At 63.4% G+C, this 27,697-nt stretch overlaps 1 protein-coding gene across 1 annotated transcript; it reads right to left on the reverse strand.

Moving 5' to 3' along the window:
- Positions 1 to 17,173: 17,173 nt before the first annotated feature.
- On the reverse strand, positions 17,174 to 25,614 carry MYL10 (myosin light chain 10). Its single transcript, XM_004473221.4, has 7 exons — positions 25,578 to 25,614; positions 22,940 to 23,032; positions 22,491 to 22,566; positions 21,683 to 21,787; positions 19,186 to 19,264; positions 17,670 to 17,718; positions 17,174 to 17,445 (listed from the first exon to the last, which is right to left on the reverse strand). The coding sequence occupies exons 1-7, from the start codon at positions 25,578 to 25,580 to the stop codon at positions 17,347 to 17,349; spliced, it is 504 nt and encodes a 167-aa protein (XP_004473278.1). The 5' UTR covers positions 25,581 to 25,614; the 3' UTR covers positions 17,174 to 17,346.
- Positions 25,615 to 27,697: the final 2,083 nt, after the last annotated feature.

Here is a 27,697-nt window from a genome sequence, read left to right on the forward strand (position 1 = left end):
GTCCCGGGCACGCCCCGGGGTGCCCTCGGCGGGGGGGAGCGCCAGCCCAGCGAAGGGAGAAGGCTGGCTGTGCGACCAGCGGGCAGGAGCCCTGGGACCCCCCCAGGAGGTCAGGACAAGAAGCAATGAGAGCCGAGACGAAAGGGGCAAGCTGGGGACCCCCAGATCCGCTGTGGGGGGGTTCTGGGGGGCCCTGACCTGTTCCCGCAGCTCCCTGGTTCCCACGGTCCCAGGCCCCGTGCTTGGAGCCAGAAGCCTCGCTCTTCCAGTGTGACCTCGGGCCCACCCCCCGCTCCTCTGGGGCCTCAGTGCCCTCGTCTGTAAAATGGGCATTCTAAGGAGGCCTCCTTCCGCCAGCACAGCCGCGAGGAGCAGGGGCCCTGCGGGTTCCCCCGGCCCCCCTCACCTGGGTCTGTCTGCCGTGGGGGTCACCATCCGGGGGTGGGGGGGAAGAGGAAGGGTCCCGCTGACGTCCTGCGTGCCCCAGGGGCCCAGGGGTTCCACTCCCACGTCCAACCCGGGGCTGGGCCTCTCCTCCCTCCTCCGCCCGCCGGCCCGAGGTCCCCATCCTCCCGTGGCGACCCCCACCCCGACCACCGCCCCCGGGAGGGGAGCACAGTCCCTGCCCGCCGCCGGGCCTCCCCCGCAGCGGGCGCCACTCGGGACCTGCCGGGAGGGCGAGCGTGCCCGCCAGGGGCTGAGCTAATCTGGCTAGACCGGCTGCCACCCTGGCACGCCCGGAGGCGCCCGGGGCCGCGGGGACTTCAAAGGGAAAGGAACGTCTCTTCCCAGCAATTAGAGGAAATTATTTAGATAGGCATCTTGTTTTCTATCTCCTCATCCTTGTTTTCCACTCCCCAGCCTTTGATTTCTTTTTTCTTCAGCGATTCTCAGAAAGACGCGCTGAGAGCCCTGGCCGCGCACCCGCGCCGTCGTGAGCCCCGTGGGGCACCTGGCGCCCCGGCCTGGCCCGTGGGGCCGTCTCCTGAGGAGCTGGGCCTCCTGAACCCAGCGCCGAGGTCGCCCGGGCGGCTGGCGGGCTGGGGGCCCGCACGGGTGGGTGGCCCCCTGCTCTGCCCTGGCTGGCTCGGCCGCGGCCCGGGTGGGCAGCTCTGGGCCAGGGCCTGGCACGGGGCGCAGCGTCTGGGGTGGCGTGGTGGGGAGGGCCGTCCTGGGCTGTGGAGGGGACTGCGGGGCGCCTTGGTGGGCGCCAACACCCTTCCCTCTCGGGAGACCCCTGACACCCCTGCCCTTCCACCGCGGCCCCTGCTCTTTAGCTGGCGGAGCCTGCTCCTCCCCCCAGGCCCAGCCCATGGGGCCGACTCCAAATCCCCCGCCCCCACCCCGGGACTCTCGCTGCCCCCCACACTCAGCCCGGGCCTCTCTGGGGGTCCTCTCGAGCGTATCTAGGATGATTCTCAGGTCTGCTCCCCAGGGACTCCTCAAAGTCAGGGAGCAGGTCAGCTTCATCTCTGGGTGCCCAGCACCGTCCCCAGAGCGGGCTCCAGGGAGCTCCCGCTGGAGTGAAGGACACCAGTGGCCACACGAGTGAAGGTGGGAGCTGTGGTTTCAACTGGAAGAGGCACTGGGAACAAGGTGTCAAGTGACCAGCCGGCCTTGACTCCGGCCTCAGCCACTTCCTCCCTGTGTGGTCTGGGACTATTGCTTTATCCTCTGAGACTCTGTTTGCGCTTCTGGAGAGAGGGATTAGTATTTCTAGCCCTGCATTTGAAACAGAAGAGTGAGGCTAAAACAAAAGAGTTGAGAGTGTCTTGCAATTGTATTAGGTGCAAGTACCATCCACCCATCCACCCACCCATCTATCCATCTATCCATCCACCCATCCACCACCCACCCACCAATCCATCAATCCATTCACCCATCCACTTGCCCATCCACCCAACCATCCACCCATCCAATTATCTACCCATCCACTCTTTCATCCATCCATCCATCCACCCATCCACCCGCCCATCCATCTATCCATCAACCCATCCACCCATCCATTATCCACCCATCCATCCATCCATCCACCCATCCACCTACCCACCCACCAATCCATCAGCCCATTCACCCATCCCCTTGCCCTTCCACTCATCCATCCATCCATCCATCCATCCATCCATCCATCCATCCATCCATCCACCCACCCACCCATCCATCCATCCATCCACCCACCCATCCATCCACCCATCCATCTACCCACCCACACAATCCATCAATCCATCCACCCATCCCCTTGCCCATCCACCCATCCATCCATCTATCCATCCATCCATCCATCCACCCATCCATCCATCCATCCAATCATCCATTCATCCTCTGGCCCATTTATTTAATAGCCACTCACTGAGGCCTCCTGTGTGCCAGGCCTCGGTCGGGATCTGAGGGAGAGAGAGGGGTCAGAAGCATGACCTCCCTCCAGGACCACCCTCGCAGGGAGAGGTCATCGGTAGCTGCAGAGAGGCGCAGGCAGGAGCTGAGGGGGACGGCAGGGCACACAGCCTCAGGAGCAGCCCCACACTGCCCCTTCTTCTTACCACCACTGATGTAATTGCTCTTCTCAAATTCCGCTTGCTTTGGAAACCCGAGGTGAGCAGGACCATTTCCTCCAGGAGTCTAGGTAGGCGGGTTCGTAGAGGATAGGGGCGTGGAGTGGGGTGAGGAGGCAGGGAAACCCGGCACAGAGGGGTTAAGACACTGGTCCCGGGCTGCGTGACTATGACGCTATTGAAGGGGATGTGAGTCTGGGCCACGCTCTTCCCCTCTGCTCAGCAGGCTGGACTCTATGGGCCCCCAAGTCAAGCACCCAGCAAGCCTCCAGTACGTGTCCAGAATCTGCTTACACACTTCCCCCAACAAGAGGTTCACTGCCTTCCCAGGCAGCGAGGCTCATCTGTGAACAGCTCTGACTGAGAAATGCTGCTTCTTGGACCTTGGTGGTCCCATTCCCCCATCGTCCATCCTGGCTCTGTCCTGTGTATCCTGCTGCCCCAGCATGTCCCTGCAGAAACTGAAGGCAGAGGGCTGCCCCTGAGCCGTTTCTCCCCCACCTGGGCGAGCCCTCCTGATTTCCCCAGACCCACTGGTAACGGCGGCATAATCGAGGCTGCAAGGGAGGGGAGCTCCCCAGGAGCTCAGGGGAAGGAAGGCACCTTGTGGCATGATTTGGGGTCTTAACCCCACCTTTGACCTTGACCTATTCCTTCTAAGCATAAACTTCCACCAGCCTCCAAATCTCACTTAATTGCCCCATCTTATTGTATTGTCTTAGTTGCTGTACAATTCCGTGACACCGTTCCATTAAAGATAAAGAAAGTGACCAGCCAACCCCACTGAGTCATGGGGGTATGTGAAACCTCCCCCAGGGGTGGGCTGAAATCCACTCATGCCAGCTCCAAAAGCAAAATGCCAATTTTTCAGAAACATCGCAAGTCAGTTAACGTCATGTTGATATGTTGAAATCTGCTTTGGTGAGAGGAGTGATACCATAGGAATTGGCAAACACTATCGTTTGTGGGTCCCCTACCCGAGAGAGCCAATTTTTAAACATTTACTAGTACACAACTGAATCTGCCGCTCATCTTCCCTCTCTGCTCCGTCTTCTAGCAGTCGAGGGGGTGGGGAGTGTCCTGGGTCTGTCTGACCCCAAAGACCCCAGTCCTCCCAAGAGGCAGACAGTGGCCCTCAGGGGACGTTCCCAATGCCAGCCCCTTCTCTGTGCACCCCATTGCATACAGCTTTCTTTTGGAGCTGCAGCAGCTCAGGCATGCATCCTTGCACTTATGCAATAAACATTGTCAGACATGGGCTGGAGGCAGGGGACATAGAGATGGGACAGAACCATTGTCCTCTACCAGCTCAGGGGGAAGGCACACTCTGTACCTCATGCATGACATACATTATCTTGTTAATCTTCGTGACACCTGGGCCCATTTTGTAGATGGGAAAACCATGGAGCCTGGAAGGCCAAGTGAGTAGTCTCCATCTGTCCAAGTCCAAAGACCAGTTTTAACTTCCCAGAATGGTGGTGGTCATGATGTTTCTCTTTGACTTTCGCTACACTCCAAGAGGAAGCCACTGTTCTCCCAATTTGCCCATAAGGAAACCAGAGCTCATAAAAATGGACCTGCCCAACTTGCCAGTTTGAATGGAAAGGTAGAACTCTCACCCCTAAGTCCAGGAGTGGTACAAAGTGAGCCCCTCCAGGGGTGTCACTTGAGTTTAGAGCCCTGAGTTCTTGTCTTAGACCCGCTCGTTATGCTGAGGGTGTCCTTGGATAATTCACTCCTCATCTAAGCCATTGTGCCTCCCCAGCCCCAGTCTCCCTCTGAGCCCCAGATCCTGGTAGCCCTGCCCCCTGGGCTTCACCATCAGGATGATACTTTCAATTTGCCCATTGCAGGTGCTTGTTCTGTTGGCTATTAGCCGGCTGGGAATATGAGCTATGTGTGCATGTAGTCCAGCCTCTAAACACCCAACAATCCAACCATTATTGGAAATCCACATCAGTTCATCTGTCAGGGTTGACGCTGGCTGGCAGGACAATGGATTAGATGGCCACAAATTATCGGTCCGTCCCATTGGGAGATCTATTTCCTCTGCCCTTGAGTCTAGGCTGGGCCGTTCTGCCTAACCAATAGAATGCAGTGGAAGTGGTGCTGTGCCAGTGCCAGGCCTGGTCTTTAAGATGACTGCTAACTTCTGCTTCCTCCCACTTTGTCTTGGAATCCAGACTTTATGTTAAGAAAACTTCACCTTATAAGTGGAGAGGCTGAGATCCCAGCCATGGTCCCAGCCAACACCCAACCCGCTGCCAGCCAGGTGATGGCGCCATCTTGGAGGACTGCAGCCCAACCCAGCAGAAGCAGAAGAACCGCCCAACTGAGCCCAGTCACTGCGCAGAATCACGAGATTTAATAAAACTGTGTTGAGGCAGTTTGTTATACAGCAATAGAAAACCAAAACATATGGTAGAATCATTTATGAGATTTATATGCATGCTTAAGAATTTATTGACTAACTTGGAAAAAAAAGACCAGCCTTTTTACACTGTAGAACCGGGAGGTGGAAAACTATAGCTCACAAGCCAAACCCAGCCTGCCGCCTGTTTTGGTACAGCATGCAAAGTAAGGATGGTTTTTATATTTTTAAATGGTTGGGGGAAAAATCAAAAGAAGAATATTATATTGTGGCACATGAAAATGAGATGAAATTCAAATTTCAGTGTCCATAAATAAAGTTAAATTGGAACAGAGTCGTGCTCATTCATTTATGTATCGTCCACTGCTCCTTTCACACTTTTCTTCTTGTGACAGAGATCCAGTGACCCACAGAGCCAAAAGTATTTACTAGTTGGCCCTTTGCAGAAAAAGCTTGCTAACCCCTGCAGTAAAACATTTCATTTTGAATTTAAAACATTGCATAAAAGGCTTTGTATGTGTTTCTGAGGATTTTCTTATTTAGTCTGCTAAGTGAATCAAAGCACTGTGGACTTCTTTTGCTTACTTCTCCATCTGATGAAAGATTCGAGTGTTGTGGGGTTTTTAAAAATATATTTTAAATTTATTTTTTAAAAAGATACTTAGATTACATGAGTGTTTTCAAGAAGTGTACAAATGGCTGGACCATGTGCACAAATTTTAACAAACTGTAGGAGGAATGCTAAGGAGAGATCAAAATGAAACTCCCAGATGATGGAGAGTGACAGGGGACTTTGAAGAAATGGAACGGGCATCAGAAAGGGGGTGCACCTAGACAGGGGCAGGCCGTGAGGCGCCCCTGCAGCCCGCCCCCTCTTCTTCCCACCCTGCCTGGCGCTCCACGGCTCCCAGGGTGCCACACCAGCCGTCCCCACGGCTCTTCTTGGCCCTCCCTGCCTCGTTTTCCAAAGGCTCTTGAGTGGGGCCAGCCCCCAGTCCTCCACAGACGCCCCCATGCCCCTCGCCCCCTCCTCCCTCCCTCTTTCTGCTGGAAGTCACGGCCGAGCTCGAAAGCCCCTCCCGGGTGCAGCTGCCCTGCGTGCTCTCACGGCTGGTGGTACCCCACCCCGCCACACAGGGAGGCCCTTGACGCGTCCCCCTGCTCCCGGGGCTGGCTGCTCCTGGGAGGCGGTCCCCTGGGCTCGGGCAGCTTTGGGACCCCAGGCATCAGACCCCGGCGGCGGAACGGAGGACCCCCCCGCCACCCTTTCAGAAATGCAAGGAGGCTGAGGGGGCCCCCTCCCCCGTCCCACCAGCTGGGAACAGGGTGGAGTGACATCGGTGCCAAGCAGTGGGCACGTTCGGGCCGACCCCGAGCGGCCGCCGCCTCCCGTTGGCAGGCGGCGCTGACAGCCGGGTTCTGGAGAACAAGGGGCCCATTCAGGGCGCGGGGCCAGGCGGGCCCCGCTCTCCAGGTGCACGACCTCGCCGCGGAAACCCGGCGGCCCTGCCAGAGGGGCCTCGTAAAGCCGCCGATGACCCGTGCGCAGGACACAAATCACAGGCCTCCCGGGGCCTGGCCGACATCCGGCTCCACGGTCAAGTGCTCGAGCCCAGAGAGGGGGCCGGAGGGGGGCGTGAGGGGCGGGGCGTGACTGCGGGGTGCAGGGTGGACGGGCAGGTGTCCGGCCCGAAGGGCGAGCCCCGTCCTGACGGGTGCCCAGACTCGCGCCGGGCTCCTGTGTGCCGTGGGGCGGCGGGGACGGGCGGCCCCCTCCCAGCCCCGCTCCCAGGGACACGGTGACCCGTTTGTTCTGGTCGGGTGCTACGGCAAAGCTGACCGGTGGACATCGGGCAGGCGGGTGGCCCTGATGCGTTGGGTCCACCTGGGGCTTGGAGCGGATGGGGGTTTGCTCCCAGCGTGATGGCCGCCAACTCTCTCTTGGATGGAATCTGCCGGAAATCCTTGGCCTGTGGCTCACCGGAGGCCCTGCTTTTCCATGCGCTCAAAGGGCAGGGCGAAGAGCCCAGATGGACCCAAAGGTGACGAACTCGGGTGGTCAAAGAAGCTGGGTGCTGCCCTCTGGGCCCGGCTTCTCGGCTCCACCCATTAAGAAGGTAGCTGGGCCTCGGCTTTTCCTAGAACACACGAGGCAGGAACCCTGGACAGGGACAAACAGGCCCCTGGCTGCGCCCGGCAAGTGTCGTGGCCTCTGTGGACAGCAGCAGGGTCCTCCGGCCAGGCCCAACAGTGGCTGCCCACGCCTTGGGGAAACCTTCGACCTCTGGCTGGAGGTCGCAGGCCCCACACCCTGAGCCTGACGTCCCCTCTAAGCCTCGCTGATCACTGGCCAAACGGGATCTCCCCACAGGTGGCCCGAGGGCCTCTTGGCACCCTTCCCGCCCTGGCCAGCTGGCCGGGGCTGCTGGCCGGCTCCCTCCACGCCAGCCGTGGGGGCCTCCCCTGGGCCCCCAGGACTCTGCAGGGCTGGGGCCGCGGGCTGCTTGGGGACATGTCCCCTGCCTTCTGGACACAAGCTGCTCGAGAACAGAGGGTGGGAGCCCTCTCTGGCTCCCGGCGCCTAGCCCAGGCCCAGAGGAGGCCCCCGCAGATGGTTGGCAAAGTGGTGAGCACACTCAGGAATTCCTTTGCCGGGGGGGGGGCAGGCGGCCTGGCAGGAAGGCTGGCTTTGAAGGCAGACAGCCCTGAGCGTCCTTGCCCCTGGACAAGCGTCTTAGGTCCTCTGAGCCTCAGTTTCCTCATCTGCAGAATGGGCATATTCGCACCGCCTCCTCTAGGCCATAGCACAGAACAAAAGGCCGCAGAGGTTTGCAGACACACCACAGGCCGCCCCAGGCGGGGGGCCGACACAGAGGTGGCGGGCAGCTGCTTCTCCACCTCCACATCTCCCCTGTCTCATCCAGGACCCCCCTCTGCCCCGTCCCCAGCTCACCTAAGCAGTCCCTCCTTGCAGGCCTCCACGTTGTCCCCAGTGTCTGCCGCTGGGCCTGGAGGAGCCCCTTCCCAAGCTGCAGTCCGCTCGGAAGCAGCCCCAGCCTAGAGCACTCTTGGGGGCTCCCCTCTTCGCCGCCCTGGGAAGCAGATCAGAGCCAGGAGCCGGAGCCCCCCCTGCCCGTGCCCACTGTCGTGGGTCCTGGGAGCCACTCTGCCACTTCATGCCGGTGTGAGCCAAGGCCAGCTGCCTCGCCTCTCTGCCCCTCAGTTCGCTCATTCGTAGCACGGACACTCTTGGTGCCCAGCCCACCTCCCAGGGGCTAGCAGACCTCACCGGAGGGGTGGGCGGAGGGCCGGGGGCACCACCACGCAGAGACAGCCCCTGCGTAGCGGCACCTGGCTGGCGGGGGCCCCGGAGCGTCTGTGCCCGGCTTGGTCTGAGATCCCCTCCCAAGGCCCCCCAGGCTGGTCGGTGGGTTGCCGGGCGCCTGCTTCCCTCTCGCTTTATTCGGGTGGGCACAGGCGGGTCTAGGCCTTCAGCTTTTACAGGCAGACCCAGGACCACCAGCGAGCACTTGACGCCGCCTGGGAGGTGGGCAGGAAGGAGGAGCAGCGGTTATTAGCAGAACTGAGGACATTTCAGAGAGGGGCATTCCACTGGGCAGGCTACCACTGGGCAGGGCTCCACACGGCAAGGCCCGAGGCTGCTCCCTGGGGCTCTCCCAGGACCCGCTGCGGTGGCCACTGGTGAGCCTGCTGCCCCCACTCCCCTAATCCCCTGGTGAGAGGGCGGAGGGGGAGGACGGCAGAGGTTTGTGGGGTTTTAGAGCTGGAAGTAGTTGGAGATAGATTTTAACTCCATTTGCAGACCAAGAAACAAGAGCTCAGAGAAGAGAGGTGAGTTGCCCAGGGCCACACAGCCAGCCGGTGGTGGGCGGGCCAGAGACGGACATTTTCTCCCACCCCACCGTTGTCCCGGGGGACTACTGAGCTCCTGGGGGGTGGTTTGGGTCAGCCAGTGCAGGGGCCCCTGGGGGCCCAAGAGGAGAGGAAGTCCCCCGAGCAGTTTGGGGAAGGAGTAAATCTCCAAGCAGGCCCCCTCCGTACGAGGTCTCCAGGGCTCAGGGCACTCCCGGGACACGGAGCCAGGACAAATCCCTCCTCCTGATTGTCCGGTCCCCCTCCCTCTGTCACCTTCCTGCCAGAACCCCAGGGACTCAAGGCCCAACCCTGGGGACATGGGGGATCTCGGGGGCCCACTGGCCCGGTGCAAGGACACAGACAATTGCCATTGCTGACGCATGGAAAAAAGCAAGAGCCGTCTGTTGCCAGGTCCTCGGCATCCCCGCGTGCTTCATCTCCGCCCCTCACTCTGACGCCGGAGGAAACTGGGGCGCCGCGATGTTAGAGGCCGGCTGAGGTCCCACAGCCGCCAAGTAACAGAGGCAGGCGGGAGCCCAACCGCAGATCCTGAGCTTGAGTCACCGGAACACACCAGCTGAATTGCCAGGTGTAATTCGTACCTGCAACTCTGAGGGGCAGGTACATTAGCCGTGTTGACTCTTCGGCATAGATCCCAGGGAGGGCAGTGGAACCAGACTGTCTGGGTTCGAATCCCAGCTCTGCCATGCCATGCATGTGACCCAGGATCAGCGTCTTACCCTCTCTGGGTCTCCGTTTCCTCTTCTGTAAAGTGGAGGAGAGTAACAGGATCTGTCTCGCCAGGCTGCCACAGGGTTAAATGTGTAGCGGCATAGAAAGCATTTCGCGCAGGGCCGGCCATCTAAGTGTTTGCTGCTCATTTTTACAGGAAACTGAAACTCAAAGGGGTTAAAGAGTTTGCCCCATCATTCAGCCGGGACCTACATTCAGCCTTGCACAGGGCCCCAAGTGTGGCCCGTGGCCGCCGGGAAGGGATTGTGAGCCATTCAACGCAGGTCTTGGGCAAGCGGGAGCCGGGCGAGGGTGCCCGGATGTCGGTAGATGGCGCTGTGGGGCCGCGAGGCCGGCCTCGCTGTGCGCACGCAAACCTGGTGCCCGGCGCCGGTCCCCCACCTAGCCCAGCCCCTGCACCAGGCGTTTACCTGCCCGTCGGGACCACTAGCCCTGACTGTATCTCTGATGACGGATGTGAGAGGCCCAGAGAGGCTGAGCCACTAGCCTGAGGTCACACAGCCATAAAGGGCAGAGCTGGACACCCCCCCCCCCCCCCCCCCCCCCCGTACCCTAGAAGCTTCCATTGAGATTCCCAGCCCCGCCCTATGCCACCCACCCCACCCCCACCGCCCCCAAGAGGCCACAGTTACTCCCTGGAGTTTGATGGAACCAGGCGCGCACCCCTCCCTCCCCCCGGCCCTACCCAGGGCTGGACATTCCACCGAAGCCGCCAGCTTTGAAGTCGGAGCTAAGCCTCAGATTAGGGAGGCTCCGGGCTGGCCTTTCCCTGCCTGCCCGTCGCCGGCCCACGCCCCGCAGCCCACTCCAGCCCGCCGTCCTCGTGGCACGGAGACGGCGGGACCCACCAGCAAGGCCGGGCAGACGTAGCCGCCGCCCCTCTCCCAGAGGCCCCCGGCGGGCCGCAGGGCCCTGGCCTCCACCCAGGAGGTCCTGGGTTAACGCGCAGTCCCCCCGGGCCCGGCATGCACACGAAGCTCCCGTCACCCCAGCAGCAAGTCTCGGGCAGGAGCACGCTCCCAGACACAGTCAGCGATGTCGAGGGGACCGGATCAGAAGGAGGGGCTGAGTAAAAGGGGAAGGAGCACGGAAGGCGGAGCCGGGCTGTTCACGGCAGCCCCGAGGGTCCTTGTGACTCAGCCCGTGGTGGGCTGTGTGATGCTGACTGCCACCCCGAGGCCAGGCGGCTGCGGGTGGAGAGGGGCCCCCCCACCGTGGGCCAGGGAGCGGACTGGGTACTTCATGTGCCCTCATCTTTCTGTCCCGGGACGGGCACAAATCTGAGAAGTCATCCGGTCTGCACCCCCTGCTGCGTGTGGCCACCTGGCTTGCATTCCTCCAGTCACAGGGAGCTCACTCCCTACCTGGGGGCCAGTCCCCTGGGAGGGCTCAGGCTGCCAGAGGGTCCTTCCTGAAAGCAGCCCAAAGGCAGAGGCCCTGTGCTCCCGGCCACTGCCCAGCAGTCCAGACTTTCTTCCCCAGGACAAGATTTGAAGACAAGGCTGCCCGCCCCGCTGGGCTCACAGGATGCTGTTCCCAACCTCCTCCCCATCCTGGTCTCTTCTCCCTGGACTTGTCTCTGCCTTTGTCTCCCAGGAACTTGGGTGCTCTCCTGGGGTGAGCGGACCCTTCCCGCCTTTGTCCTGATTGAACGACTCTGCGAATGCAGCCTCGGGGGCCGTGGGGGCCCTCTGGCCGCACCATCCCCTGCTGGGTGACTTCAGCTTCTAGCCGGTGTGGCCTGCTGACCCCAGGCTGGAGGGGGGTGGGGAGCAGGCACCTGGTTAGAGCCTGGGGTCACCTCCCCCCCAGCCGAGCCAGCGGCAGCTGGACCCAGAACAGCCGCTCCACATCCAGCCTGCCCCTCCCTCGCCAGGGGGGCACAGTTGTCTCACACGGACAACCCCAGTGGCCTCTGGGAGAGGCGGGGGCGGTGGGCAGGGCCGGGGCGGGCTTCGGGGGAGCGCCAGGTGCGGCACGCAAAGTGCCCCGCGATGCCACTTCAGCGGGACTCAACTGGCGCCTGGATGGCCGGGAGTCTGGCTTCAAAATCAACTGCAAGCTTGTGTGCCTGCCCAGCCCCAATCTCCCGCAGGGCTGGGAGTCTGTCTGTCTGTCAGCGAGCAGCCACACCCTCCTGGCCCCACCCCTGCCCATCTGGGTTCCAGGATGGAGTCTCTTTGTTTTGGACTTGGGACGAGAGCTGACTTGGTGGGGGAGGCACGCAGCGGGGGGTGGCACGTGGTGGGGAGGCGCGCGGGGGGGGGGGGGGGGGGGGGGGGGGGGGGGGAGGGGGGGGGAGGCGCGTGGTGGTAAGCGAGCTGTGCGGAGGCATCTCTCGCGGCCTCTTCTCTAGAGTCCAGTGCTGCCCAAACCTTAGGGGTTCCCACTCCGTTTTCATGGTTTTTGCCCTGAAATATTGCTTGCATTGACCTTTTTCCTTACATCAATTCAGGCACATATGCCTATTTTTAAGGAAAGTATTTATACCAAGATAAAAGAGAGAAGACACAACTTAGTAAAATCAGCAATGAAAGCGGGACGGATGGACCCTCCCTGCCAACCCCAAGGACACTAGAAGGACATTAGAGGAATATTATGGAGAGGTGACACCCCCAGGCTGATTGCTTGAAGTGAACAGACGCCTTGAGAGACGGCAGTCTACCAAAACGGAACGGAGCAGCTGAACGCGGCTGTGCCTCTAAGGAAACGGAAGTGACCACTAACCCTAACCGCCTTCCAGAGCGAAAGTGCCGGCCCAGGTGGGTTCCCCGGTGAATTCCTCCAAACATCTAAAGAAGAAATGACACCCATTCTCTACAGCCCCTTCCAGAACATAGAAGCAGAAGGAACACTTCCTAACTCATTTTATGAGGCTTGTCTTACCCGACTGCCAAAACCAGACAAAAACCTCACTACCAAAAATGAAAGGCTGGTCCCACATGCCATAAACAGAAGACGGCCATAAAAATACAGGCGCTGAAAAACAAAGCTCTCTTACTCAGTTCCAGCTGGCTGCGGGGGCCGACGGCGCTCAGCCTGTGGCCTGCTCCCTGATTGCTACGGAGGGCGATGGGGGGCCAGAGATCTGCCAGCGCCGAGCTGAGCCTCTCTCCTGGTTGCAATAGGACGCGTGCCTTGCTAGAAAAAAGACTCCTTTTCTCATCCCGTGCCAGGAGGCCTGTCTGTCATGCCCTTTGTCTGAATTTCTTCCAACCGTTCTTCAGGTGATCACCTCCTCCAGGAAGCCTCCCAGGCTGGGTTGTGCATCTTCTCTGCGCTTCCACGGGCCTTGCTCGACTTTGCACCTGCCACCCTGGACTAATCAACCACACTGCTGCTCCTGTCGCTTCCATGGAACCTGCTGCTTGGGGATTAAACCTTGACCACAGCCTGCGTGGCTGTGGTCCTCTCCCCACCCACCTCTCTCGATCTCGAGTCCACGCATCTCCGTTTGTCGGGAAGCCTGCCCGCCCCTGGGTGTCAGCTCAGCACGGAACAGGACGATGGCTGACCTGTCCACCACCGGACCCCCGAGCCCGGCCCGGTGGAGCGAAGGAACAATGCTGAGAGGTGAGCACAATTATCGTTTCCACGTAACGGAGAAGGCAGCGGAGCCACGGCGGCGTCAGGAACGTGCCGGGGCCGCACGTGGCGGGGCTCTGGAGTGGCACCGCGCCCCGCCCCGCCGGATTGTCCTCCTAGCGGCGCTCTCCTCTGCCTTTTCAAGCGACAGCAGGAAGCTGAGTGTGCGAGGGATGGGGAGAGACAGACAGACGCTCGGGGCTCCTGGGGCCACAGGGCCCGCCCTGCGCCAGACTGAAAGCACTGGCCAGCCCGGGGGGCACAGCTCGCGGCAGGAGGGGACCAGAGCGCCGCACCCCACAGACTCCAGGCCGGGGGCAGCCCCGCACAGGCCCCCGCATGCCGTGGCCACCCCCGAAGCCTGAAATTACCCCAGGACAAAATCGCCCCACCCCCTCGCCAGCCACTTCCTATTTGGGAAAAATGTGCCACGTCTCCCCCAAGATAGCCGGGGAGACGGGGAGCGGCGGTGGGGCCGGGGAGCAGGCGGGGGCTGCGGTCAGCCGAGGCTCCCGGGAGATGCCCCCCTGCCGGCTCCGAGCCCCGAAGTCCGTCCTGGAAGGAGCTTCAAAGGACTCGGCCGCTCCGGAGGCAGCGCCAGGAGGGGATCTGCCCTCGGAGTCGATCGAGCCACCGCACGAGTGGAAGGAATTTGGTGTTTCTCTTAACAGGGCTGCCCTGGGGATTTACACGGGGCTGGTGTCCGAGGGCCCCGGCCGACGGGTGGCAAGTGGAAAACGAGAGGCCCAGAGCCGGGCGTCTCGCTGGGTAGTTACCCTCCGGGAGGCCCAGCTGGCGGGGGGCCGGCAGGGCAGCCTCCCTGCGCCCCGCGCCCCGGGCTCGCGTGGCAGCCAGGTTTCAGGCCACCAGGGATTCTGGGAGAGTGGCCTGGCCAGCTCAGGACACAGGCGCTGGGAGACGAAGCGCCCACAGCCGACCTCCGGCCTGGGGAGCTGCTGCCCCGGCATTCCTGAGCCCCTGGGCAGGGAGGGCCCCAAAGGGGGAGAAGGGGTGGGCTTGCCCCCGCACCCTCCTGGAGCTCCAGGGCCCACGTGGGCCAGTCAGATGCGGCCCCCAGCCCAGAGCCTCCGGCCGTGCAGGGCGGGCTCTGTGAGCCTCCTGGAGTTGGTCAAGCGTTCTGGCGAGTTCTATGTGCCAGGCTGAGCGCAGGAGGCCAGAGGCCCAGGGGTGCGCGAAATCCAGCCCGACCCCTGCCTTTGGGGGCTTACGGCCCTGTGGGTAAGGCCCACGAAATAAAAGTGCCTGGCGAAGCGAATTTGGCCCAATGAATGGGGCGTCCACCTACCACATGGGAGGTTCAGGGTTCAAACCCCGGGCCTCCTTGACCTGTGTGCAGCTGGCCCATGTGCAGTGCTGATGCGGGCAAGGAGGGCCCTGCCATGCAGGGGTGTCCCCCGCGTAGGGGAGCCCCACGTGCAAGGAGTGCGCCCCAAAAGGAGAACCGCCCCATGCGTAAAAAGTGCAGCCTGCCCAGGAGTGGCACTGCACACGGAGAGCTGACACAGCAAGATGATGCCACAAAAAGAAACACAGATTCCCGGTGCCGCTGACAAGAATACAAGCGGACATGGAAGAACACACAGCAAATGCACACAGAGAGCAGACAACTGGGGCAGGCGGGGGAAGGGGAGAGAAATAAAAAGAAAATAAATCTTTAAAAAAAAAGTGCCTGGAAGGGAAGCGGACCCAGCCCAGGCATCAGGGCCCGAGGACGTGAGTCTGTGCTGAGAGTGGGGAGCTGGGTAGGGGCTGCTGGACGGGAAGGGCCCCAGGCAGGAACAGCATGTGCAAAGTCTCAGTGGCAGGAGGAAATGCCGGAAACAAGTAAAGCTGTACAGCCAGAGCTCAGGGCCGGCCGGGCCAGGGGCTGGGGGCAGGGAGGGGGCCAGGGGCTCAGGTACGTCTGAAGAGCGAGACTCAGGACCTGGTGTCTGCTGATTCATGTACCCCCCACCCCCCGGCTCTCAGGGGCCTTGGCCCGAGCCCTGTGGACCCCAGCTGCCGGGACTGGAGGAGAATGTGGGGGAACCTGTGGGGTGTCTCTGAAGAAGTGCATGGGGGGTCAGGGGGCTGTGGGCAGCTGGTGGTGGCCCACACCGGTGGCAGCCAAGACCCTGATGGAACCGCAGCTGGGGGAAGGGGCCAAAGCGAGCAGCGCTGCAGGCGGCAGGGGGGCCGGCCAGGCCCACTGCCCGTTCCGTCCCGAGAGGCCCCGGCCTTCCCTGCCCTGGGCTGCTGGAACCGAACCTGCGGGGTCTCTTTCTTGATGGTGGTCTTTGAGGCACAAAAGCTTTTGAGTCCGATTTGTTTCTTTTGCTGCTTGTGCTTCAGGTGCCAATGAAGAAACCACTGCCTAATCCAAGGTCATGAAGATTTAGGTCTATGTTTTCTTCTGAGCTTTGTAGCTTTAGCTTTTACATTTAGGTCTTTGATTTCCTTTCAGTTAACTTTTGTATATGGTGTGAGACAGGGGTCTGAAACTGCTCGTTTGCAAGGGGACATCCAGGTGTCCTGGCACCATGTTTGAAAAGACTGTTCTGTCCCTCGCTGGATGGGTTTTGGACCCTTGCTGAAAATTCAGTTGATCATACTGTGAGGGTTTATTTCTGGGCTCTCACTTCTATTCCACGGGTCGCCCTCAGTCCTTGGAGCAGGAGGGAACTGAGGTCTGCAGCAGGTGGGGAAGTGCTGACAGCATCACTAACAAGTGGGGGGCCTGGGCTCTGGTCTGCAGGTGCACCTCCTCAGCTCATCCCTAGGAGGGCAGGAGAACTGGCCCAAGGTCAATGGCAGAGCCCAAGGTCAATGGCAGAGTGGAGTTGAACCCAGGCAGCCGAGCTCTGAGTCTGCACCTTTAACCTCGACCCCACCTGTGTCCAGTACAGTGGGGGGCACAGGGGCCGGAACAGGTTTGGGATTGGATCAAGAGCAGAGTGTTTAAGGAAGAGCGGGCCCCCGACATGGCCTTCCGTCAGGTGGCTGGTGGGGAGGGGACAGGGCAGGGATGGGAGCAGGGAGGTTAGAATCCAGAATCTGAGTGCCTGGAGGGGAGGCGGCCCAGGGAGGGGTGGCTGGTAGCACGAGCAGCTGGTCCCTGCAGAGGGCCGGGCCTGGCTTTTGAGGGTGACACCTCAGCTGTCTGTCCATGTCCCCAGAGCCCCCCCTGCCCCCCTTTCCCTGGCCCTTTTCCTCATCTTGCCCCTCCTGAGGGGTGGGGAGAGAGCGGCCGCCATCCGCTGGTGCTCAGGCCACAGGGACGCGGTCAGCGAGCAGGGGTGGGAGGAGCCCGGCAGAGCAGAGGGAGGGCTCCGAAAGCCCCCTCCCGCCGCCCGGGCCTGCTCCCTCCTGCTCTCTAAGAGTCTGGCTTTCCTGGAAATCCGGGGCAAGGACTAGGCCCGGTTCAGCTGCAGAGAACTCGTTGGACCTGTTCGTGCCCGGCAGAAGCAGCCAGAGCCAAGCTGGAGGAGGGGCTGCCACCTGCTCGTCTGCCAGGGCTCGGGGACGCCAGGCTGGCTGGGGGGGTGGGGTGGGGGGGGGTGGGGAGGGCACAGAAGGCCCACGGCTCCTTGCCAGGTCATTTGCTCATCTGTCCCGCCGTCCTTCTGTCCATCCACCCACTCTCACATGGAGCAACTCCACTTTCCCAGGGCCCAGAGGTGACGCATACCCCGCCCCCCCATCCTCCAGGGGCTCTGGGGAGGGGACAGGGCACCATCTCTTCCCCAGGGACCCCCCTCCATCCCTGCTCCCCCCAGCTCATCTCCTCGCTGCCATCAGCAAGCACTTCTGCCCAGGCACCTGGCAGGTTCCCTCTGTGACCCAGGGCCTGGCACACACTAGGTGCTCAGTAAAGCCTCCTCAGTGGGCACGGTGCCCCCAGCCCAGCTGCGGGGCATTAAAACTGTCCATTAGCTGCAAACACCAGCTCACGGGGAACTTTTGAGCAAAGCCAGGGAAGGAAGAAGTTATGGAAAAACCAAGTTAGGAACCTTTAGCTTTCTCGCCCGAGTGGAGGCTTCATCACGAAAACTCAGGCCTGGTCAGTGTTATTTTATTCTCGCTGCCCCGACCCCCAGGACATGCAACAGGTCTTCTCCCACCCCCGTTTGCTGCAGGGGCTCCCCATCGGTGCCCCCCACCTCCACCCCAGGGTGTGCCGACTCGGAACGCGGTGCGATCTGTGGGCTCCTAGTCCTTCTCGTCGCCGTGGGTGATGACGTAGCACAGGTTCCTGTAATCCAGGTTGCCGCACACGTCCGGTGGGAAAGCCGCGAACATCTGCTTGATCTGGGGAAGGGCAGAGTGGGGCCCAGAGCAGGGGTCACCCCAGGTGTCCGGCAGGGGTGGGGGGCAGAGGCCGGGGCCCTCCGCCGGCCGAAAGCCCGAGTCCAGCCCCGTCCGCTCCTCGCTTGCTCTCAACCAACGAGAAGGGCGGGCGGCGGCGGGCAGGGCCGCGGGGAAGGCCTTGCCTCTCAGCAGCTCCAGGCACACCCCGGAAAGGCCACGCTCACCTCCTCTGCGCTGAAGCGGTCTGCCTGGGTCATCAGCTTCTCCTTGATGCTGTTCCAGGATGAGAAACAGCCGCGTTTAGGAGAAGGCAAACCCCAGGCAGACACAGCTACCAACAGTGACGGGGGGTGGGGCGCCCCAGTCCAGAGGCCTCACCTAACTCACCTGGAACCTGGGCCTCAGCTGTCTCACCTGGAACCCGGGACTTGCCTAACTCACCTGGAACCTGGGCCTCAGCTGTCTCACCTGGAACCTGGACCTCACTCAACTCACCTGTAACCTGGGCCTCACCTAACTCACCTGGAATCTGGACCTCAGCTAACTCACCTGTAACCTGGGTGCTCCTCCCCGCATCTCGTAGGGACCAAATGAATTGACCTTGGGACCCACTCTGCCATCCCATCTGCTCTAAGAATCAACCTCCAGATCGCTGCAGGGGGCTGGCCCGGGCCCCCAGGGGAAGCGACCTTCCTTGCTGGATTCTTGACTAGCTCCTTTTCATGACTTCTGAGTTTTCCTGATGGCTGAACCGTGTCTAACAATGTACAGGGCACTTGCCCTCAGCAAAGTCCTCATGGCCCCGGGAGGTGAGTATCTCCCAAATTCAGAGGGGGAAACTGAGGCTTGGGAGGAACCCATGGTCCCAGAGCCAGGCAGTGGTGGGGTGGGGCCTGGAGCCCTTAGCCGTGCAGGAGAGCTGTGGCCCATACGAGCCGGAGTTGGCCTGGGGCTCCAGGCGCCCCGTTTGAGTCTGTGCACGAGGGGTTGGTGCCCCTATGAATTCGGGGGCCCCGAGGGGCTCTTGCCCCAGGCGTGGGGGGCAGGGATGGGATAAAAGGCCTGGGCCAGGCCCTGCGCACGGGAGCATCTGCTGGTGCCGGCGGCAGCAGGCCCTGCTGAGGATGACACACATTTTCCATTATTTATGTTATGGCGGGACAGTCACGACTCCCAGCTCTCCACGCTGGGGACTTTTCAGGCTCTCCTTCTGGAAAGCACGCCGTGACTCGACCAGAGTCACCTCTGCGGGCTGCCGGGCAGGCGACCGCCCCTGCCAGACCCCACATCCCGGGGCGGCTGCTTTGGTCCCCAAACTGGGTCCCCAAAGGGTTCCTCCCAGCCCTGCCCAGGCGCTGGTGGGAGTAAAGGTGGGTGCCGGCCTCTCCGGGGGTGCCTCTCGTGCTCCCCCAGGGGCCCCAAGAAGGGGGCGGGGCTCCGGACGCCGAGGGACGGGTGCAGAGGGAGAGGCCTGCGGCTCAGCAGCCCTGCCCCCACCCACACCCTGGGTGGGAAGGTGAGACCTCGTGGAGCGACAGGAGAGCCCCTCCTCCATTGTTCGGTTATTTTAATAGGGAGCAAGAGTGTCCTGGAAATGCCAAGGCCATGGCCACAGGTTTTCTGGAAGCCTGGGCCGGGCAGGAAACCTCGCCCGTCCAGGGCCGCCCACAGCGCAGCCTGGGACCCCGGGGAGCCTCTCCCCTCCACCCACCCAGCGCTTTCTCACCAGCGGACACTCACAAATCAGCCTTGACGAACCCTTTCCCTTCAGTGTCGAACACTTTGAAGGCGTGGAGGATGGTGTCCTCGGGGTCGGTGCCTAGAAGCAGCACGCCGGGCAGGGAGGGCGTCAGGGCGCGAGGGGCCCGGGGCCCCGCGGAGGGGCCGTCCAGGGGAGCGTCCTCCCCGGCTGCCGCCGCACAGTCAGGGCCAGACCCTCCGGAAGCAGGAGCGGGAGGTTTCAGGAAGGAACAACAGCGATGACAGTTTTGGAATCGGGCTGCTGCGGAGAGCTGTGAGCAGCCTGCCCAGCTGGACGTAGAGACCCCGACTGAGCTCGCGCCTGGCGCTTGTCCCCATTTTACAGATGATCAAACTGAGGCTCTGAGAGGTCAAGGGATTTGCCCCAGGTCTCCCGGCCGGTGATCGGTGGGGTCATGTGGTTCCTGAGGTCTGCAGGGTAGCAACCCTGGGACTCGCCACCCAAGGTGTTTCCAAGAGGCTGTGGGCAGGGGACTGGGAGAGCTGCCCTTGGGGGCTAGGGCGGCATGGGAGGAGCTGGCCAGAGGCGGGGAGGTGGCTGCGGCGGGAGGGGCAGCAAAGCAGGAGCAGTGGGCTTCGGGGAAAGAGAGCCCTAGAATAATGGCGCTCCTGCCCACCCAGTCCCCTGGCTGAACAGATGGGGAAACTGAGGCCCAGAAAGAGGGAGGGTCTTGTCTGAGGTCCAACAGGCTCTGTGAGTGATGGGGGGCTGTCACACTGCCCTCCCCCTTGGCCTGGGGACCCGGGGGTGCTCCCTTCCTTTCTCCAAGCCTCAGCTGGGTCATCAGTGAAATGGGGCCAGAGACGGCTTCTGCGGCCCACCTCCCAGGACTGCTGAAGTAAAACCTTCCACATGATGCAGTAGGTAATGATGTTCCTAGTTTGTCAAGGAGGAAACTGAGGCTCAGAGAGGCTCTGCTCCTTGCCTGAGGCCCCACAGCCAACAAGGAGGAAGGATTCGAACCCAGCCCTGTCAGACTGAATTAGGGCCGCCTCGTCTTCCCCTCGCACCCGGAATTCCTCCAGCCCAGAGCTGGGTCTGAGCCACTGGGGCATCCCTAAGAACCACCCAGAGGGACCCAGCCTGACCCTGCTGGGAGCACCTGGAGGGCAGGGCCCCAGACCTCAGCACAGGCCAGTGGGTGTCCTGGGGAGGGCGACAAGGCCACATGTCTTTGAAGAGAGACCCTCACCTGCCCGGCTGCTCCCCCCAAGGACCAGCCCGCTGCCCCCTGTCCCGCCCTTCCGAGAGGGCCCCTGCAGACCTCATAAGATGGGTGGCAGGGTGACCGCCTCCCACCCCCATTGCTGTTGGGAATCCCGTGAGGGTCTCCGTGCCCCAATTAGCAGATGAGGGGGTGCCTCCCCGGGCCTCTGGGCCCCGCCTCGCTCCTGTCCCCACCCGCTGGACATGCAGGCAGGCTCAGCCACGTTTGGGTGACGGGTTCAGCTGGAGCCCCCGCAAAAATGACAAGAGGCCACGGCCCCGGGCCCCACCCAGCCCAGGTCACAGCGCCAGCTCTGCTGCATACGGCAAGAGCATCCAGTCATGGTGTCCCCACCTGAGGCCCGCTGCGACCTGAAAGCTCCCCTCCCTGCAGATCCTGCTCAGGCCCAGCTCCCCTGCCCACCCCATGATGCATACCCAACTCCAGGGAGGGGCCGGGCCCGCCTGCCCCAGGACCCCCTCCAGGCCCCAGGGCTCCCGGACAAGGCTAGAGCAGGCCAGCCCACGGGGTCTCAGGCCACCCGCAGGCCCCACCGGTGGCCCTGGACAAGTCTCCCGTCAGTGGTCGGCCTGAGCCCAGAAGGAGGCCTGTCCTTCGTCCTTAAAGCTGCCAGACCGAGTCCCGAGACCTTCCCCAGGGCGCCCGCCCCTGCCCCAGTGTCCTGGGCCTCCGAGCTGTTCCAGAAGGTGGCCGCAGTCCAGCCAGGGCCCCTAACAGTGTTCGGAGCACGGGGTGGGCCAGCCGGACAGCCCAGGCTCGAGGCCTCCCCTGGGTGAGGGCCCCAGTGAGCATGCGTGGCCTCAGTTTCCCCCCTCTCTAACACAGAGGGTGGGACTTTGGGTTATAGGGCAGTGGCCGCCACCTTCTGGCTCTGGGGTCCGCGAGGGCCGGAGTGGCATGGCTGTTGCCTCCTGAAGCAGGCCAGGACCCCCGGGAGAGTGACGATTTCTCACCCAGGAAACCTGAGATGGTAGGTGGGATCGCCCCCATTTCACAGACAAACCGAGGCCCAGAGAGAGCACCAGCCCTGGGGGTCGGTGGGAAGCCAGGACTGGACCCCAGACCCAGCAGGGCAGGGAGCCTTTCAGCCAGCTGTAACCCCGGGAAGCCGAGGCTGCTCAGGGGTCCCGAGGCCGCAGGTGACGGCTGGGGAGGGTGTCTGGGGCCACACGTTTCCCAGCTGCGGAATATGTATGGGGGGGACGTCTGCACACAGGGATGGGCTGCCCCCCTCCCCAGACTCTCACCCTTCAGCTTCTCCCCAAACATGGTCAGGAAGACGGTGAAGTTGATGGGCCCAGGTGCCTCCTTCACCATGGCCTCCAGCTCCTCGTTCTTGACGTTGATGCGGCCTGGGCGGGGAGGGGGCACGCAGGAGCATGAGGGGGGTCCCAGGGGCAACCCAGGAGACCAGAGCTCGGGACCCCGTGGGTCCTGCAGGGCCTCCCAGCCCTGCCCCCACACTGCCCTAAGCCCGGCCCGCTTGCCAGGGGGGCTGGGGGGCTCGGGGGCGGGGGAGGGGCATTCCGACCGCCGTCAGCAAAGGGCTGCCCCCTGCCTCGGCCTCCCTGGAATGGAGAGTCATTGGCCCCTTGGAGGGGTCAGCTGGCTGCCCGGGGGCATGCCTGGGGTTCCTGGTAGTCTCAGGGGACAACCGGATCCCGGTCGATGCTCAATCCAGAGCTGGCCCGGCTAGGACCCCTGCCCCCTGCCCTAAGGCCTTAGAGGGTGAATTTTGCAGCCCAGCCCCCGAGCCCTGCCCACGTCCCCAGCCCCTCCTGTACCCTCCTCCTCCCGCTGCTCCCTGGGCCCCTCACCACCGCCCTGGCAGGGGGACATCGGTACCCCCACCCTGGCCCCCAGCGCCCTGGCCCCCCACGGCCCTGCCCTGCCCCTGCCCTGTGGGCGCTCCTGGAGGCAGGGACCTCATCCGTCTGTGGGGTTCGCCGGGGGACCCCACGCCCCGGGCTGCCCACTCTCTCCGCAGGGCCGGGGCCCAGCTCGACCTGGATTCTGGGGGGAGCCCCCCGCTTCTCCTGCCACGGCGGCACCCACCCAGAGCAGCAAAGGTATCCCTCAGGTCCCCCTTGTCGATGAAGCCATCCCGGTTCTGATCCATGATGGTGAAGGCCTGGCAGAGACACGGGCACCGAGTAGCCCCCGCCCCCTCCCCCCCCCCCCCGGCGGCAGGGGCTGCCTGAGAAGTCACCCGCATGGCCCAGCGGGCCGGCCGCGTGGGGCGACGGCGCGCCCTCTCAGCCCTCCTGCACACCAGCGCGGCGGGGCCTTCCCGCACGTTCCCTGGCGGGGGGCTCACGGCCACCCCACTTTACAGGGAGGGAAGTCGAGGCTCAGAGGGAGAGAAGACGTGCCCGCGGCCACGGCAGCCAAGGTGCAGGGGCCGGGGGGCGGGGGCTGCCCGAGGTTCGGGAGGACGGGCGCCACCCACCCGGGGCGGGGGGCTGACGTCTACCCCCCGCAGGGCCCGGGCGCCGCTGACCCACCTCCTTGAACTCCTGGATCTGGTTCTGGTCGAACATGGAGAAGACGTTGGAGCTGGCCGCGCCTTCGGCTCTTTTCCGGGCTCTCTTTGGAGCCTGTGGGGTACAGATGGCAGCTGGCCCTCCCCCGTGCCCCCCACTGCGCCCCACAGCCCTGGGTGACGCCGCCCCGCCCCTTCGACCCAGGCTCGGTCGGGAGCCTTGCAGAGAGCCACGCCCTTTGCCCGCCCGAGGCGCAGATCCGGAAGACGGGGGGCCAGCAGCCGGGCGGTGGAGCAGAGGCGTCCGCTCCAGCACCCCATTTCCTCTCTGGCCTCCCTTGATGGCCCCCGGAGGCAGCCTTGGCAAACAGGAATCCGGCCTTGTCCTTCAGCCGCCTGAACCTGATGAGCTCCTCTCCCCCAGGCCTTTGCTCCCACCCACCCAGACCCCCTGCCTCTGCCCCCCACACCTGCTTCCAGGGTCCCTCCCTCCCGACTCCCTGTCTGGGGGAGCCCTTCCAATCCTCCAGCTCAGACCCACCCCTGAGATGCCTTCCCTGACCCCCAAGCAGAGTTAGCACTACACCCACCCGTGCCCCGCTCTCTCTAGAACATTCCACACCGCCTGCCGTATCTCTCTGTGTCTGTCTCCTGGATGAAGGGGGAGACCTTGAGGGCCAGGCCCAGTCTGCCCCTCCCCAGGGCCCTGCCGGAGGGCGGGGGTCAGTCAGTGTGTGCAAACAGCTGCCCAGAGCTCAGGGCCCCCTCTGGGCAGGGAGGCCCATGTGGGGACATTTGGGGGTTTCCAGGTCCCTTCCTTCCTCCAAGTATTTCTCGTGATGCCAAGGGGTTGACAGCCCACCGTTAGGCCTCTGGCTCCCCAAGTCCCCCCGAGACTGACCTTTCCCTCATCAGCCATCGCTAGAACTGCAGACTCTGTGAGCCCCAGAACTGGCTCTTGGCAGTGGGGGGCAGGGGTGGGTAGCCTGGGCTTTGCCAAGGGCCGGTGGGCCGGGTGGCACAGACAGGGGCTTCCCACACCCACCCCCTCCCCAGCTCCTGCCTCCATCTCAGCCCCCCACCCCCGTGCCAAACCCTTGCCCGATGGTCCCAGCTCACTCCTGCCCCCCAACTTGCCCCCAGGCCCAGGTCTGACCCCCCCCCCACCCCCCAACTCCCAGTGCCCGGGTGGCCCCCGCTCGCCCCCATTCCCTCCGGCTCTTGGGCCCACGTCAGGAGCCAGCAGCTCCGTCTGACTCCTAATTAGCTTTACTGGTGCTTTGTCTCCGCTAATCCTTTGAAAGGGGCTGGCGGGCGGCTGGGACGTGGTGACGCTGTAAAGCCTCTGTAATATTTATAAATCCCGTCAGGCACTGTGAAGGGGGGCGCCTCCCTGCAGAGCTCGTCGCACATAATTACATATACATTTTCGTCTGATTAATAAAAAATGATCACTTCCGCCTGTCGGATGTCCCTGCTCGCCTCACGCCTGTCCTCGGCCTGCCCCAGCCCTGCCTGGCCCCCTGCCCTTTCATGTCTGTCTTGTTCGTTGTCACCCTACTGTGTGCCCACCCCTCTCCGGAACACTGCAAAGTGGGAAGGAATTGGTTTCTCAGACTGCACGAAGGAGAAACCAAGGCCCAGGGCTCCTGCCGGGCTCTGTCCTGCCAACCAGCTGTCTTGGAAAGTCCCCTTGATGACGTGGCCCTAAAATATAAAATTCCCCCACAGGAACAGCTCGGGGCAGAGGGGCAGCCGAGCGCAGCCGGGCACACAGGCCCGCATTTTAGTCCTGGCTTTGCCGCTCACAGCCTCTGGGACGTGAAAATCACCAAGCGCGTGCCACCCTCGAGCAGTCATTACGTCAGGGCATGTAGGAGGCACCTGCTGTCCCCTGTGCCCAGTCCCGGGGACCGGCTGAATCGAGCCCCTCCTCTGCCCCAAGGGGCTCTGAGAGCAATGGGAGGTGGTGGCGGGAGGGGCAGGCCTTGGGCAAGCTCGGAGGCACCCTTGGCCCCTTGGAGACGGGGGCGGGCTCCCTGGAGGAGGTGGCTTCTGAGTTGAGGCTGGACAGTCCTGAGCCCTGCTCAGGCCAAGAGGGACCGACAGGGGCCCAGGAGGCGGAGGCATAGGGGTGGCCCCCCTGGGGGCCTGTGGGACCCCTGCAGGCCAGAGCACGGGGCCGGGGCCAGCACCCCACCAGGCTCCAGGGGAGCCTGCCGTCCTGGATCACTGCCCCTGCCCCAGCAGGAGACGTGTCCTCCCACGGGGGCACCCTGCCTCCCTCCCCCGTCACTTTTCTCGTTCCCGCCACCTTTACCTGGGCAGCCCCCACCAAGCGGGGGGACGCACAGCCCCCAATCAGGACCCACCGGAGGGACTGGTGTGAAGGGCAGACGTGGGGGCCGAAGCCAGGGGCGGCCTGGGTCAAGGGCAAGGGGTCGGTGAGAGGAGCGAGGTCAGGGTTGGGGTGAGCTCAGGGATGAGGTGAAGGTCGGCATCACAAAGTCAAGGTCATGAGCAGAGGAGTGAGATCAGGGGCCGGGCGAGGTCAGGGCTAGGGCCGGGAGGGTGGCGCCTGCAGGAGAGGGGCAGCGGCGGGGCCAGAGCTGGGCGCCCACGCCACCCGGGAGAGCGGAGGGGACGCGGGCACGGCCTACCATGGTCTGCGCAGCTCCCTCGCCGCGGGCTGGGCGCGCTTGGGGCCGGCTCTTTAAATAGTGCTCCTCCCGCGGGCGGGCGCCGCGCCAGGGCCGGACAACAGTTTGGAAGGTGACAAAGGACAGGAGGGAGGCCTCCCTGCCAGGCACCTGCCCTGGGCCCTTCAGAGTGGGGGGGGGGGGATTGTGGGATCTGGGGGAGAAAACCCGCCCATCCCAGGGCCCCTAGGGCCTGCGCGGTCACCGGCCAGCGTCTGCTCCACGGCCAAGGGCGCTCGGAGGGGATGTTGAGGCCGGGCCCGGGTGGGAAGACTCGGCTTGGGCTGTGGGCGGCCCGGGCCCCCCGAGCAGCCACCCCGCCGGCTGGGGTAACTCAGGGCTGCCTCCCTTGAGCTGTGCGACTCGGAGGCCTCGGGGGTCTTCTGGGTGGGAGGATGGCAGCGACCCCCCCCAGGGGCCCTCGGGCCTGCAAACGCGGGGAGGGCCCGGAAAACGCCGTCCAAAGAGTAGAGACGAAAGGGAAAGGGGGGGCCGCGGGAGGGAGACTGAGAATCCCTCCTCGCCCTCCCTGGCCTCACGCACACACAAGGCTCACGGACGGCACACACGCACGTGCGTACACTCTATACACCTGCACGCGTGCATACAGACAGGCCTGTGTGCACACACGAATGTATGCACACACTTGCGCACAGGGCGCCTACGCACTACACATGCATGCACCTGCGTTTGCACACTACACACACGTGTGCACGTTGCACACTTGTACATACACGTGCACGCACCCTGGATGGGGCCTGGCCAAGCCCGAGGCTTCTCCGGTAGAGGTGCCGGGCAGAGCGGGCACCTGGCCCTGGCAGGCCCTGGTGGGTCTCGGGTGAACCTGGCAGCCCGGGCTTGGCCTGGGAGGTGGCGTCTGTCCATCTGGCCCCGTGGGCTCGTGCGTGGGGCCGGCGGCCTCAGACGGGCTGCCAGGGCCGGCAGTGCCCCCCGCCCCCAGAGCTGGAGAGCTTAACTGTCCTCCGGAGCTGGCCTGGGGCCCCTGGCCCCGCCGGCCGGCAGGGGATCAGCCGTACCGGGGATCAGGCTTGGGGCCCCCGAGGCCGGGGGATGCCCCCCTCCATACAAGAGCAGTGAACATCCATAAAGCACGGACGTCCTGAAAACAGGGCTCGACCCGTGTCCTCGCCTTCGATCCTCACCCCTTTCTCCAGGGGAGGAAACCGAGGCACAGAGGAGTTCATTCACTTGCCCAGGACCAATAGTGGGGTCAGGATGAGCACCCCTCTTTCTGGAGGGTCCAGAAGGAAGCTTCTGGAAGGTTCTGAAATACCTCTTTCCCTCTCTCTACCACAGCCTACCCCCACCGCAGCCAACCCTGACCCACCCTCTGACCTCCCTCACCGAGCCCCTAAGCCGTCCCCCGACGGGGCTCCTCTGGGTGCCACGGCCTCCAAGGGGCCCGAGCACAGGCCCGTGGTTTTCAGCAGGAGAGCCTGGGGCTGGCGGGGGATCCCCGGGTTCAGGCCCCGACCTGCCCTGCTCGGTCCGGCAGGCTGTGTGACCTTGACGTGTGGCCGCCTTCTCCGGGCCGGTGCGGTGGAGCAGGGTCACTCTCTGGGCACGGCCTGTCCCCCTGGCCTTGGGGCCTGGAGCCTCCTGGCTGTGAGCTTGTTAGGGGGGACAGGTCACGCCACGGGGTCTGCAGCCCCTGGACGGGCTGCCTGCTGGCCTGAGGTCACAGGGAGCCCCCGGAGGCCCAGGACACTCCATGCTGAGCCAGCAGGGACGGCCCAGGCGAGAGGGGGCGTGGGGAGACGTGGAGGGACCCGCAGCAGCGGCGACTGGCTCAGAAACGAGTCCTGCCCTGCGGCCGCCCTGGCCTCCTGCTCCCATGGGGCTCCCCAGGATGGGATGGTGGCGAAACCTTTGTCCCTGGGCACGGGGTGCACCAGTTGGTCCCCGTCCTAGAAATGGGGACGGCAGCCCCGGCACCCTCGAACCTGCCTTTGCGCGGCTTCTGCTGGCTCTGGCGCCCCGGGCTGGTTTGGAAGGTCAGCTCCGCCCCCCTGGCTCCCCCACCGTGGACGCAACCAGCTCCCTCAGAGCTGCAGGGTGCC

This window comes from Dasypus novemcinctus, chromosome 23, assembly GCF_030445035.2.
Source record: "Dasypus novemcinctus isolate mDasNov1 chromosome 23, mDasNov1.1.hap2, whole genome shotgun sequence".
NCBI classification, from domain to species: Eukaryota; Metazoa; Chordata; class Mammalia; order Cingulata; family Dasypodidae; genus Dasypus; species Dasypus novemcinctus.